Source organism: Diaporthe amygdali, assembly GCF_026229845.1.
Source record: "Diaporthe amygdali strain CAA958 chromosome Unknown NODE_62_length_164125_cov_65_766172, whole genome shotgun sequence".
Classification (NCBI taxonomy): Eukaryota; Fungi; Ascomycota; class Sordariomycetes; order Diaporthales; family Diaporthaceae; genus Diaporthe; species Diaporthe amygdali.
Window position 1 is genome coordinate 19,497 of NW_026517082.1, and position 12,725 is coordinate 32,221.

Sequence of the window (12,725 nt, forward strand, 5' to 3'; positions counted from 1 at the left end):
ATTTAACCCATTCCCACCCCGCCTTTGGTTCCCCCAGAAAATTTCCATCGTGTGTCTAAAAGGTAATAGACTAACTGATATTGGATACAGGATCGGCAGCCTTGACGTCGTGGATTTTGTGGAGGCGGCCATGCGGAAGAGCAATGACGCGACCCGAATGCCAAGGGTCACCGGCTCCGTAAGTTGTGCTGGCGATTTCAACCCTATGGTCGAGTGGAGAGTAGATTTTCCATTGTCTGGCGCTTTTCCTTCGGTGCGTATGAACGCAATGGGATGGACGGTGGTGGGCCTGTCGATGTTTGCCTTCACATTAATGTAGAGGGAGGGGTAGGATGTTACGTAGTCTCGTGCCAGCCCTGTAAAGCCTTGAATCACTCGGAACAAGATCAAAGCGCCCTGCGTCACCGTAGTTTAAGCTGTTAGCGATCGGCATCAAGAGGAATTATAAGACTACATAGATCTCAATGCATTTTGCGCCAAATTACTACAGTGTTCGTTACAATGTGAAATTGACTATTGCCAATGAGTTTTGTCTGTTCCAAAGCTGGGGATTCTAGCTCCTGACCAAGAAAGGCTTTATGAAATTCGAACTTGATTGCTTGATAAAATGTCGTAATTTTCAAAACTTACAGCTAGGAGCGTCTAATTTTATGCTAAACTTACAGGACGCGGACGCGGACGCGGACTACCGCCCGCATCCTCCTCCTCTGTGGTGTAATGGCTGCCGCGATCCCGCCTTTCCCGAGGCAGCGCAGCGCCGACAGCCCAGCTCCAGAAATAATTGCCGTATGCAACTTCGTGCCCACCGTCACCAAGAATCCAAGCATTGCCCAAGAACGTCGTGCACACGACACACAGCCACATGAAGGGGATCAGAGAGACGAAGGCGTACATGATACCCTCCTTGGCGTGCTGGTTATTGGGGCCGCTCTTGTTGTTGAACACCGTCGACATCATTGTCAGCGCCACTGTGCCCCCCAGGGGCACGGCGAGCGAGACAAGGCAGGTGATCTGGGCCGTCATATTGGGGAAGAAGGCGAGCCCGTGCAAGGCGCTTGGGCTCATCCGCATTCCGACGCCGTGCCCCGTCAACGCCATCATGCCCAGGATCGTGCTCGTTTCTCCTACGTGAGTGGCCCAAGCCAGCACGGTGATGCCGACGGCTGAGGTGATTGAGCCGAGGAACAGCGGTGGAAGTGTCTCCCGGGGCCATGTGTTGGTGGCATACTGGGCCATATATGCCCCCACTGTGGCATGTCTTGTCAGCTTTCGATGGGGTCTTGTCTGCATTAGGAAGCGAGAAAGTTCTTTAGTTAGAAATGACTTACCGGCTAATCCAGGCAGATAGTAGAGCAGATACTTGCCCGCCTCGCTCGGAGTGGAGCCGAGGAGAGCAAAGTACAGATCCATAAAGTACATGACTGAAAACATTGCCATTCCCATGGTAAAATTGATGAAGAATATTAGCCTGACATTCTTCTGCTGGAGTAACTCCCATGGTATCATCGCCTTCTGGAGCGGAAGAAGGCGAGACATCAAGTGAGGCGGAGATATCAGATACTCGTACGCAAGCCATGTCGCCGTCAGGCCAGCGCCAATGATGAGAGGAACCAGCACCTGGACTGAGTCCCAGGGGTAAGCACCTCCGGCCCAGGTAAACGCGAGAATGAGCAAGGTGAGACCGCTCAGGAACAGGAGCTGGCCCCCAAAGTCAACGGTCGAGAACCGAACCCGGAGCCGTCGGGCCCGCGTTGACATTTGTACCTGTGTGACTCCTGGGATGGGCTGCGGACCGACTAGGTCTTTCCCAAGGACGACGACTATTAGTACGATTCCAACAACTGCAATTGGCAGGTTGATAGCGAAGCACCACCGCCAGTTGACTTGCGTCAGATGGCCGCCGACTACGGGGCCAATGCCAAAGAATCCGGCAGAGACGACGGCAGAGAGAGTCCAATTCCACGCGAAGTCTTCGAGTGAAACACGGTCCGCCATGATCACATGTCCGGTGACATTGACGCCGGCTGCGCCAACACCCTGTAGAGCTCTTCCGAAGAGCAGGACACCAAATTGTGAAGTGGGGGCGCCGGTACAGATGGCGCTGCCGATGGCCATGATCAATATAGTCGAGTGTATCGTGACATGGCGACCAAAGACGTCAGCAATTTGGGCCCAGAAGGGGAGGAACGCGGCCGACGTCATGTTGAAGACGGAAATGATCCAGTTCAGTTGCTTAATTTGCTCTGTTGTCGGTGTAGGAAGTAATTAGCCCATCTATGTGCATCTAACTTCTCGACCACAGTGAGCTTCGCGCGGACGTACCGAAATCTTGTGCGATGAAGGGCAGAGCGGATGCAATGATAGTGGTGTCGAGAGATTGGAGCGCAAAAGGCAAGGCGAGGCCGAACAATACTCTATACTTGTGTTTCCGTCGCTTCACGCTCTCCGGGGAACGCACTTCGATGCCTTCTTTCACTCCATCAGTATGGGGTGTTGTATATCGAGTCGTCGTTTGCGCGTCACAAATGTCATCGTTGTCGACTGGTGAAGTGTTGACACCAGAGACATTCGCAGCAGTCCGTCCCGGCTCGTGCCTGGTATCATGCATCAGCTCGTACGCAGCGCCAGCCTCGTTCCTATCTTCAATGTTTGTGTGCCGGGAACTGGCTTCTTGTGAGCCTTTGTACAAGCTGATGACATATCCGACCAAGAAGGACATAGCAATCTTCGCTCTCGAGATACAAGGGAAGGAAGGACAGGTTAGACAGGAGCCGGTATGGGAGGTGAAGCAAATAATGTTGACTTTGTGAAGTGTGGGTGTCATATACAGTTGCTAAAAGAAAAGAGAGCGACCATCTTGAAGCGGACAGGACAAGATGATCATTTGTATCCCGGATGCCTCGAAATTATCTTGTGCCTGCGAAGGGCCTATGTCGCCGAGTCTCCGGGTATTGCTTCGGGTCTGGCTTCGCCATGCTGCGCCACCAGCACTGGCTGATTTATGCCTGCATCTGGGCAGCTGTGCCATGATTAGCTTTCTCTGTTTGGATGGTTGAGAGGTAGTATGGATCATAGCACTGAATTTGTCGCACCTCTGTGCATGGCCGGCTCCCCTGCGCAGGGACTCGGAGCTGCCCTTCACCGAGTCTGGTCATGGACAGTAGCGTCTTCCCAGCGATTTTGAAAGGGGTTCGCTGCCAAGCCCCGAGGTCCGAAGTGGTCCAAGTGTTGGCTCTCTGCTTTCTCGGGCCGAGCGCAGGCTTGCTTTAACCGTCTGAACATGACACGGCAATGGTAAGTGTCGCCTGTGATCTGTGGCACGCTGCAATCGGGAATGACTGTCCTTACAAGTTCTCCTGATAGTCCGGAGCCTGTCATTCACCCAACACACTGCGAGTCCCGCAGGCAACGTTGAAGTCGGACCTCGGTGGACCGCGGCGTCTGGCCATGCGCCGCTCGAAGCTCAACAAGTCGTGCGACCAATGTCGTCAACGGAAAGTCCGCTGCCTCTGTATGTATAGCCTTCTCGTCCTGGCTTCTGTGGGTCAAAAATGCAGCGAAGGGATCTGTTGCATGGCATGCTGATTGGAGAAATAGTGCCATCCAGCCCTTCCGGTTCCCCAGGACCGGGTATTTGTACCCATTGTATCGTAAGGATTCGCTTGTCTCCAAAGTACAACTGAGTGCGCCTCTCACCTGCTAGTGAAGAAACGCAAGGAGCCCTGCAGCTTTAGCATCACTCAGCGTAGATTTCGTCCCAAGGAACCGGGTGGGTACTGCCTCGACTTTGCACACGACCTCGTGGTGACAGCTTCTTTACATCTAGACTTTGCGACTCCACGTTCATTAGGTCCAAGTCCTGCCGGCGTTATAGGTCAAGAGCAGTTGTCTCAAGGCTTGTTGATCGATCGCCTACTGCAAAACCCATCCAGCAGTGAAGCAGTGCTCTATGACGAGTTCTCAGTTCTAAAGGTCAATCACTATTTCCTCAGATTAAGCAAGCCCTTGCTGATTTTGATTGGATCTGCAGGCACATGAGCGACGTGGTATGTGTAGTACCTAGAGTCCTTGCCCTCTTCATGTCCTCGAATAGTCTGTCTGACATCAACAAAAAGCGACCAGCTCCGGACTGGCCTTTTTCTCGGACCGCAAAGTCGACAGCCTGACCCGAAGAATCGGCAACTCCAAGCTGCGCGACCTTGTCGTGGGCATTGATACCGCTTTACGATCACGTCTGCTCACACGGACCGACACGGAGATTTCCCAGTGTCTCCTGGTACCTGGTTTACGTTCCGTCCAGGTATCAGCAGACGAGGCGGCTGTTTACATCAAGGGTATCCGCGATGCATGATAGACAGTAGAGATCACTCGAAGATCGACTAACACATAATAGCATATTTCCGCCATATTCACGCCTCCTTCCCATTCCTGAACAAAGATGCATTCGAGCAAAAGGTCCGCAGTGATTGCCTGCCCTCGATGTTGGATGAGTCTCCCCAATTCTCAGCTCTGTACCACGCAGTCCTAGCTCTCGGATGTCAATGCCATGGAGGAGGCTCTTTTGAACCAGGGAAAGGCAAAGCATGGGATCTGTTCTTAGTGGCAATGAGCTTTGTTGCAGATACAAAGCATCTGGGCGACTCTCTGACCTCCCTTCAGGTTCGGCGATGTCCATATCCTCCCAGAATCTGTCCCTGAGCATGGGACTGACTTGTGCTCTTCCCTCCCTTAGGCTCTCACAGCGATGGTGAGTTTGATAGACCCGAAATACCAGGATCAGCCCAGTCCACCGAGTTAATACATCATAACAGTCGATTTTTACTTTAACCGCGTGTTATCTCCAGGTCAACCACACAATTCTTGCTGAGGCGACATGTATGGCGCTCCGCCTACGTTATCACACATCCGCAATCGAAGAGAACCAAGAAGAATGCTGCCGAACATTCTGGGTCATATACCACTTGGAGAAGCAGGAAAGCTTCCAAGCCAGGCGAGCCTCGGTCCGGCCTCACTCCTCGTTTGTTCGAATCATTAAATAGCAAGCTGACACGCCGTGGTAGGTCATCGCTGACTATGATATCGGATGCCCGGTTCCCCTGGCAGCAGCGTCTACCGTGGGCGAGTACGACTGGTTCCTATCGTCCATCCGCTTTGCTCGGATCCTCTCCACCACCTACGAGGCCCTCTTCTCCGTCAGCGCATCCACACGCCCAGCAACATCGCACTTCGCTGCCATTGATAATGTCCGGACTTCTCTGGAAAAGTGGCGGCTCTTGATGCCTGTCGAATTCCGGCCTCAGGAACCTCTACGCCATACACACCTCGTTGATCCAAAAACGAAGCATATCGCGTTGTCGACGCATTATTATTATCATCATCTTGTCATAGCTCTAGAGCGCCTAAGCCTCCGACTCGGCGGCGACCACGGGACCCATCAGGAAGAGTGCCACCACAGACTAGTACAAGCTGCCAAAGCAGTCATCGAGCTCACACGCTTCATAGATGTCGAGCCATACACGCCAATCTTGTAAGTAATAGCACCGGTTGCCCAATAGCAAGCAGGCGCGACGTTGCTTATATCCCACAGCATCCTCGGCATCATGCCCTTATCCGCACTCTTCATCCTCTTCGACTTCATCGTCCAGAATCCATACCATGCCGATACCCGGGCCAACCTCACCCTCCTGGATATCGTGTCGGGCCACTTCAGCCAACTTGAGCACGTGTCCGCCGGAGCCCTGCCCGGGAACCACCTGAGCGAATTCGCGCACATTGCCAGACGATATGTGCAAGAGCTTCCTGCACCGCCGTCAACTATGGCTGGTGCTTCGCAGCAGACTGGTAACATGGGACAGACGACAACTTCGCCTGCAATCACGACACCGGATGCCTCTTTGGGAGCTGGTGCGGCGAAAGACATGGTGAGTGCAGCTGCGTGATATTTCTGGCCAGTCGGTTCCGTTCTTTGGCTCATGCTTTACGTTTGAGCAGGCTGCCAATAACTATGAGACATCTGTTGGAGAAATTCGCATGGAAGTCCTGGACAACAGCAACGACTTTGATGCCTCGGCCTATTTCGATAACTTTGCAGGGGCTTCTGACTTCCTCTCTGATGTGGATGTAAGGGCACTACTCAGCGCATCATTCCTGGCTTGATTCAAATCATATTACAACGGCATGAGCCATACACGTCCGTTGTGGAAACAGGTAAATACGACCGACCATGTGGGCTTTGAGCATCTACCTTGGGATACACACTATTACTGTGCCCGGCAAGAATGGAACCGGACAGCAGGACATGTAGGAGAAGCATCGACAACCATGGTAGCGACATTAGCGGACGACATCCCATGTTACAGTCTCTTAGAACCACACAGTATCCAATACTTAGAGGAAAAAAGCAAACACAGAAATTGTCTGTTCTCTCAACACACCAGTCTGTCCATATAAAGGTGTTGAACGGTTGATACTTACGATGGCCTTGATTGCATCAAATTCCATTTCCAATGGTGCCGCATCGAAGATCGTCCGAACATTGAATGAATCCTTAAGATGACAAAGTTACCAAAAAGGCGCATGTGAATACTGTTAAGCGAACAATTAGATCGGTGAGTCACGGAGACTTTGATTTAAAGGCATGTTTTGGAAGTTCTCAATCCCGTAATCAATTACTGCCTTCCCTTGCCTCCATTTTTGCAGCTGTGTCAGTCAATCCTTTCTCGCAACAGCACTGAAGATGGCCTCGAGCAGTAAGATCGAGGGTTACAAGCCCAAGAAACCCCTTCGACGAACTATTCCCTGTATTCATTGCGGCAAACAGTATAAATCTCGTACGAAGCTGATGAAGCACGTCTTTTCTGATGTTTGCCGCCAATCAAACAAGCCAAATAACCGCCAGTCTACGAATCGAGAGAACACCCAGCTCACGAAGCAGAATGAGCCCTCGCTTGATACCTCTTCGTCGAGAACACTGAGCGTGGCAACCTCCTCATCGCAACAAACTACCCAGCGTCAACGCTACACTCCAGCCCAGCAGCATTCCCACCGGTCCAGTCAATCACAGCAGCCTCAAATCGGTCAACGAGCCAGCCAGCCGCGGCAATACCTTCAAGCCCCGCCGCAGTCGCAGACAACAGTCCGGGGACCCCAGACAGCGCGACGCCGATTAGCACAGCCGCAGCGAAACACCCAGCCAGTCTATACTCGGCAAGTCTATGTTCAGCCAACTCAAATTCAGCCTACCTACGTTCAGCCGACCTACGTTCAGCCGACCTACGTTCAACCGACCCATATTCGACGACCGCACGCCCAGCCGCAGTCACGAGCCCAGCCAATCTACAATCGCCAGTACGATTCTTCTAGCGATGATGACAACTATTCCTCGAGCAGCGACCCCAGAGCCCAACCAGCCCAGGAGCCCACTTCGTCTACGGACGAGTGGTCCGATCGTCCGCCCTCCCCGCCGAGCAGCCAGTATGGTGAGAGCGACGACGAAGGGAGAAGGAGGACAACGAGCAGGAAGAGAGTGGAGACCATGAGGGCGAGGACCAAGCGAGCGAGGAGATGGCGAATGCCGAGGCGGCGAGTGAGGAGGATGACTACGATGAAGCTGGCAGTGATTGCGGCTACGGCAGCCACTACAGCGGCTATTCGGATGAATACGGAAACGATTTTGACTCTGGCGAGCAGTATGACGACTACGACTACATGAGCGATGGTGGCTATGGAAGTGATGGTGGATATAGCGATGGAGGATATAGCGATGGTGGCTACAGCAGCGACAATTGATGGCTGCCAGCTAGTGTCAACAAGTCCATCATTCGGAAAGCTCGATTGACTTGAAGGGATTGGGCCACGGCTGAGCCAACTTCTGGTAAACTATACCTCTACACCACGCTTCTTGTAAGCGCACTTAGTTTTGGGCCAAGATCATGGAAGCTTCATTAATCAGCGCACCGAAATCTCTGTGAAGCCTCTTTTCCTCGATCTTTGTGATTCTGCGACGTTTCATCATGTTCATCTCGAAATCACAAACACAACAGCCAGACACCAAACAGCAGCCCCCAGCTCACATTTCTAACCGAAGTGGTAAGTCGTACGGGAGCCCGTAGCTCAAGAGTCGCCAATGTTATTAACTCGGCCCCATGTGGACCGCAGTGGGCAGAAAGGACGACAGTCTGACTAGCAGCAGGAGTTCCTTTAGGAAAGCGGGCTCCTCTTTTTACTTTAATCCACATGAGCTGATAAGTACGCGAGAGGTATTAGATAAAATCTCAATTATGCGCTTTGGTCCGGTCTATTGCTAAATCCTGTTCCCTAATTTTAGACTCTGCCGATTGTAATTGTATTTGAGCAGCCAAGCACATAACCAAGATAACGGACCATGACGAGCAGCCTGGTGTACATGAGTCTCGATCCATGTTGCGACTCGCGTGAGGAGATGGCAGCTCGTTTGGATGCTTGGCCTCCGGGTCTCCAGGTCTCCAGATCAAGTTATTTCTCAACGGGTCATGAACCACGCTGATGAATGGGGATATATATCAGGTGAGGGCTTCGCCCATCAAACTTGCGTATTTGCACACAAGACAACTCTTTCCATCTAAGTTATCAACATGAAGTTTCTTAACTCTGTTGTTCTGGGCGCCTTTGCCGGCTTCTCTTCCGCTGCCCTCGTTGCACACTGCAACACTGGCAACCCTCTCGGAGAGGAATCTGTAGGTTCTTGCCTTGCCCCCCTTATGATGACTGCACATGTGAGCATTATTCGAGGGAAATTGTCATCACTAACCCAGGAATCTAGAACAACTGCGATAATACCCTCGCTGAGTGTGACAGCAAATGCTTTGGATCGGTTAGTCCACCCTGCTACCAAAGACGTCTCAAAGTGCCTGCCGACGTTCAACATTGGCACAGGGTTTGTTAACACTGTAATCTTCATAGTGCGTTGGTGCTGCATACGCTGAGAGCATGTCCTGGAACCCTGAGTATGTACCTTCCCTGCGTTTGTGTCTATTAACATGGTGTTAATCACCCAACTTACATAATTAGCACCAATGATTGCGACTGCTGGTGCAAGGACTAAACCAACGGGACCGTGACGGTTTGGTTCGAGTGAGTCGTGAAGAGCTCGTGAGGCTGAATGGGTGACCAGACTCGTTATTTTTGCAAGCCTTTTTCAAAGACTGACTCCGTTACATAGGACTGTAATTCTGTTTGTATTTTCTGTGACTTGCCCCCAAGGCCATGGCAAGATAGATCAGTCAGCCTCAGGCGGCGTCTCACTCGGAATAGCCTTCCTTGACAGGGGACCATAAACCATAGCCAATTAAACTATTTAAATTACTCTCATATGGTCTTTTATTCAGTCCCGACGTCAGGCAATAGACATCGAAACATACAATACGAACCGCGTTCTCTGAGACTCATTACATTCACATCGAAATCGAAGAAAAAGCCTGAAGCAAAACAAACAGAATGAACCGAGCAAGTATCAGGTGCAGTAGCGGCGGCTACGGCTACACGTGCGACAAGTGTGGCTATGACCGTAGAAACTGCTGTTGCAACTAATCAGATAGTGTCAAGTACGTAGGTAGGGAATTGAAAGATAAGTCGGGAAAAACGGTAGACAAAGATGTGTGAATACTACTTGAGAATGTGACATGATTCGCTTTGGTTTGAAACAGGTAACTAGTGAATGCTCTGTGGCTTTCTTCAAGATAACTTTGACACTAATATACTATGTTTTTGATTTACTCGTCTTACTCTCATTCGAGTTTCGTGTTTGTATGAAGGCTCTGTTTGCTTAGAGCCATGTATTTGTGCTTCATCATCCGAACCAAACTTTCGTGACACAGTGTATGGTGTTTGCTCTCCAAACGATGGAAATGCGCCAGGGAATCACCAGTTTCATCTCACTCCTACAACAGGCTGGGACGAACATAGCAGGGAGTGTCATTTACCTATCACCGAATACGGAGGTGGCAACAATTAGACCCATCGAGCGGGCCTCACTCACCTTGAAAATCAAACAACCTCCGTAGCCACCTTCATCACCGCATCCTGTCCGTAAGGGACATCAGCGCCGATCAGGCAGCCCTCTTGGACCTCTCGCCTGAATCCCAGTCCTCGATGGCATCCCAGTAGACGGTGCGCTTGGCAAGAGGCGCGTTCTCCACCACCAGGACCTCCGACTCGGTGTCGAAGCAGCCGTGGGTGACCCCAGCCGCGCTGTCGCAGAAGGGCCACAGCGTCCTGTCCTCCATGTGGCAGAAGACGCGCTCGAGGTGGTTTGCGTAGCTGGGCCCGACCGAGTGGGGGCTCTCGCAGAGCTCCCTGGCGCCGCTGCCGCCGCGGTGGTTCTTGTCGTTGACCAGGGTGCGCGCGTGCCGCTCTTGCAGTGGTGGTGTGGCAAAGGCTGCCTCGGGGTCGTCTTCGGCATTTCTCTTCCAGGGATGACATGGTAGATATATTCGGTCATTCAGAATTTCTGGAAGTGATGGTGCCCATTTGCACCTGTCCCCGTCGGCCGGATTAATGAACTTGTCCCATTCGTCGTAATACCAGTCTGTTAAGCAATCCACGGGTATGTCCTGTTCGAACTCATCCTCCCAGATAAGCCGAGGGTTATGTTGGGCGACGTCTTCATGAGGATGCTGTAATATCCACGCGACGTGGGTCAGTAGGCTGCATCCGGCACAGAGTATCATGAAGCGCTTACCATGAGGGGGAGAACCGGATTGCCGCGGCGTACTCGTTTTCGCAAAGAGTTGTAGAACCAAAGTTGCCTTGCCGGGTTTAAGACAAAGTCGTCCAAGCTAAAGTCGTCGAGCCTGTCTCCGTAATTCGGAACTTTATATGACGGAAGGTGGAATTTGACTCCAAGTGGGACACGGTACTGATCCACCTCATTCTTCCGCATCCCTTCATTGAGGCGGTCTCCTTCTGGGATGCCGTCTTCTGGTATGACTGAAGAGGCCCATGTATACCCAGGGGCCTTCGGATAATTCCCCCAACTTTCACTTACAGGTCTTGCAACGTACTCTTCCTTTAGATCTTGCGTGTGCTTCAAGGTTCCGCGATGGTCTAGCCAAAAACATTCCCGCTGTCTCGCATCGCTGTCGTAAACGTGACTGAAATACCACGACACTACTATGAGTTAGTCACCTGCCTCTGAACCCGAAGCTATGAATTCGGGAAGATCGCAATAGAATACGAATTGGCAGCCACAGCGGGAGAGGGCTTATACATACTGTTCGCTGCACGGCCCCAGGTTCCGTCACTGTTGATATGGATGTTAGCGCATCCGGATAAATCGGACTCTCGGAGCTCAGAGGTGATTTACAAGGCCCAATTAGTCCCGTCCGGCCACTGGACGTGAACAGATGCCACACAGATGGCGTCAAAACTCCGCTTGATCATGGTAACATATGCTGCCTGGTTGCCCCTCAGACCCTCTTGGCCTGGTGCTGAAGGAATTGCTACAGTCTGAAATCCGCCGTTCAGGATCTCAGGCATTCCTTCTGGCCGTTCTTGTGAAGCCTCAAACTCCCCTTTGCCTTTGTGTTTGGTATACAACTTGAGATTCTGCTTGTTAAAGCCTAACAGTTGGCCATGTGCGTTCCATAAGCAGACCTGGGGGAAGTCGCCTTGGGCTCCCTAATGGTAAAGTTCAATGTTAGCGAACCAGTGTGGCCTCCATTCTGTCTATTCGCACATCGGGAAAGTAAAAGGCAATGTTTCTCAAGTATTGGTTTTCCGCAATACACAAATTGTACCTTTAAGCCTGAGCCGTCAAGCCCAACCGCGACTGCGACTGCCCACGGTGCTTTCTCCTTCTTCTCCTCGGCTTTCTTGACCTCTTTATTGATGGCGTTAATAATCTTGGTGATGTAGGTTTCCGTAAAAGATATAATCCCTAAGAGACCGCCTATAGAACCAATCCATCCCATGAGTGCAGGAACAGCTGGAACGACCATATCTTTTGCCTCGGGTTCAGGAACTGGCTGAGGGACCAGCAGTGGATCGGGGGCGGGAGATGGGTCGGGGTTCGGTGCTGCCTGGACAGCGAGAGGCGCCACAAGGCACAACGCCTGGAACAAAGTCCAGGGTCTGGGTAGACGCATTGTGATGGTACGGCGAGGTCAGTGTGAATGGTTGGATTTGAGTTGGGATGAGAGTTAACAGGATCTGATCAGTGATAGGAAGGAGGGTCAGAGTGGACAACTTGCGGGAAAGCATGAAAGCAGGGGAGTATCTTTCCCTTTTAATGAGACCAGCAGATTTAACATCTGTTATCTATTTCCATAGATCGAGTACTAGTGTAGAGCACGTAATGCTCGTGTGATGCGGCAAGGACACTTTTAGATGGGGCAGTATTGAGACTAATCACGATGTAGCCCTAACTGCTCATACCAGAGACCAGATCTGATGACCATGAAGTTCTATTTAATATTGAATTCACACCGACTTACATCCTGTTTACTTAGTACTTGGCTAGTTCTCAGTTAGATTCTTCATTGTTCCACAAGCAAGTCATGTGCCAAACGTTCTTAGTGTGACGACTATGGCGAGATCACCGCACTATAGCAGTTTAGTATGGGCATCCTATTGATAGGCTTGTCATATGGCCAACTACTATTATATAGCCAGACTGCGTACTAATATCTCGTAGCTCTCAATCCAAGACCCGCGGTGCACACAATTTGACCCTCAAGCTTCGCAAAACG

At 51.4% G+C, this 12,725-nt stretch overlaps 3 protein-coding genes across 3 annotated transcripts; 1 reads left to right on the top strand and 2 right to left on the bottom strand.

The window, feature by feature from the left end:
* Window positions 1–2: 2 nt before the first annotated feature.
* Window positions 3–2,719, bottom strand: J7T55_010957 (uncharacterized protein; the record flags this gene model as incomplete). Its single annotated transcript, XM_053135979.1, has 5 exons — window positions 3–22; window positions 72–396; window positions 664–1,247; window positions 1,329–2,243; window positions 2,323–2,719. 5 exons carry the CDS (start codon window positions 2,717–2,719, stop codon window positions 3–5), a joined length of 2,241 nt encoding a protein of 746 aa, XP_052986364.1.
* A 572-nt stretch (window positions 2,720–3,291) lies between these two features.
* On the top strand, window positions 3,292–7,788 carry J7T55_010958 (uncharacterized protein; the record flags this gene model as incomplete). The annotated part of the gene is made up of 13 exons (XM_053135980.1): window positions 3,292–3,294; window positions 3,364–3,511; window positions 3,704–3,972; window positions 4,031–4,046; window positions 4,116–4,334; window positions 4,394–4,455; window positions 4,733–4,747; window positions 4,845–4,949; window positions 5,061–5,527; window positions 5,588–5,921; window positions 5,992–6,120; window positions 6,884–7,478; window positions 7,553–7,788. The coding sequence occupies 13 exons, from the start codon at window positions 3,292–3,294 to the stop codon at window positions 7,786–7,788; spliced, it is 2,598 nt and encodes an 865-aa protein (XP_052986365.1).
* A 2,297-nt stretch (window positions 7,789–10,085) lies between these two features.
* J7T55_010959 (nkyrin repeat protein) lies at window positions 10,086–12,122 on the bottom strand (the record flags this gene model as incomplete). Its single annotated transcript, XM_053135981.1, has 5 exons — window positions 10,086–10,652; window positions 10,718–10,965; window positions 11,250–11,278; window positions 11,342–11,655; window positions 11,775–12,122. The coding sequence occupies 5 exons, from the start codon at window positions 12,120–12,122 to the stop codon at window positions 10,086–10,088; spliced, it is 1,506 nt and encodes a 501-aa protein (XP_052986366.1).
* Between the last annotated feature and the right edge of the window lie 603 nt (window positions 12,123–12,725).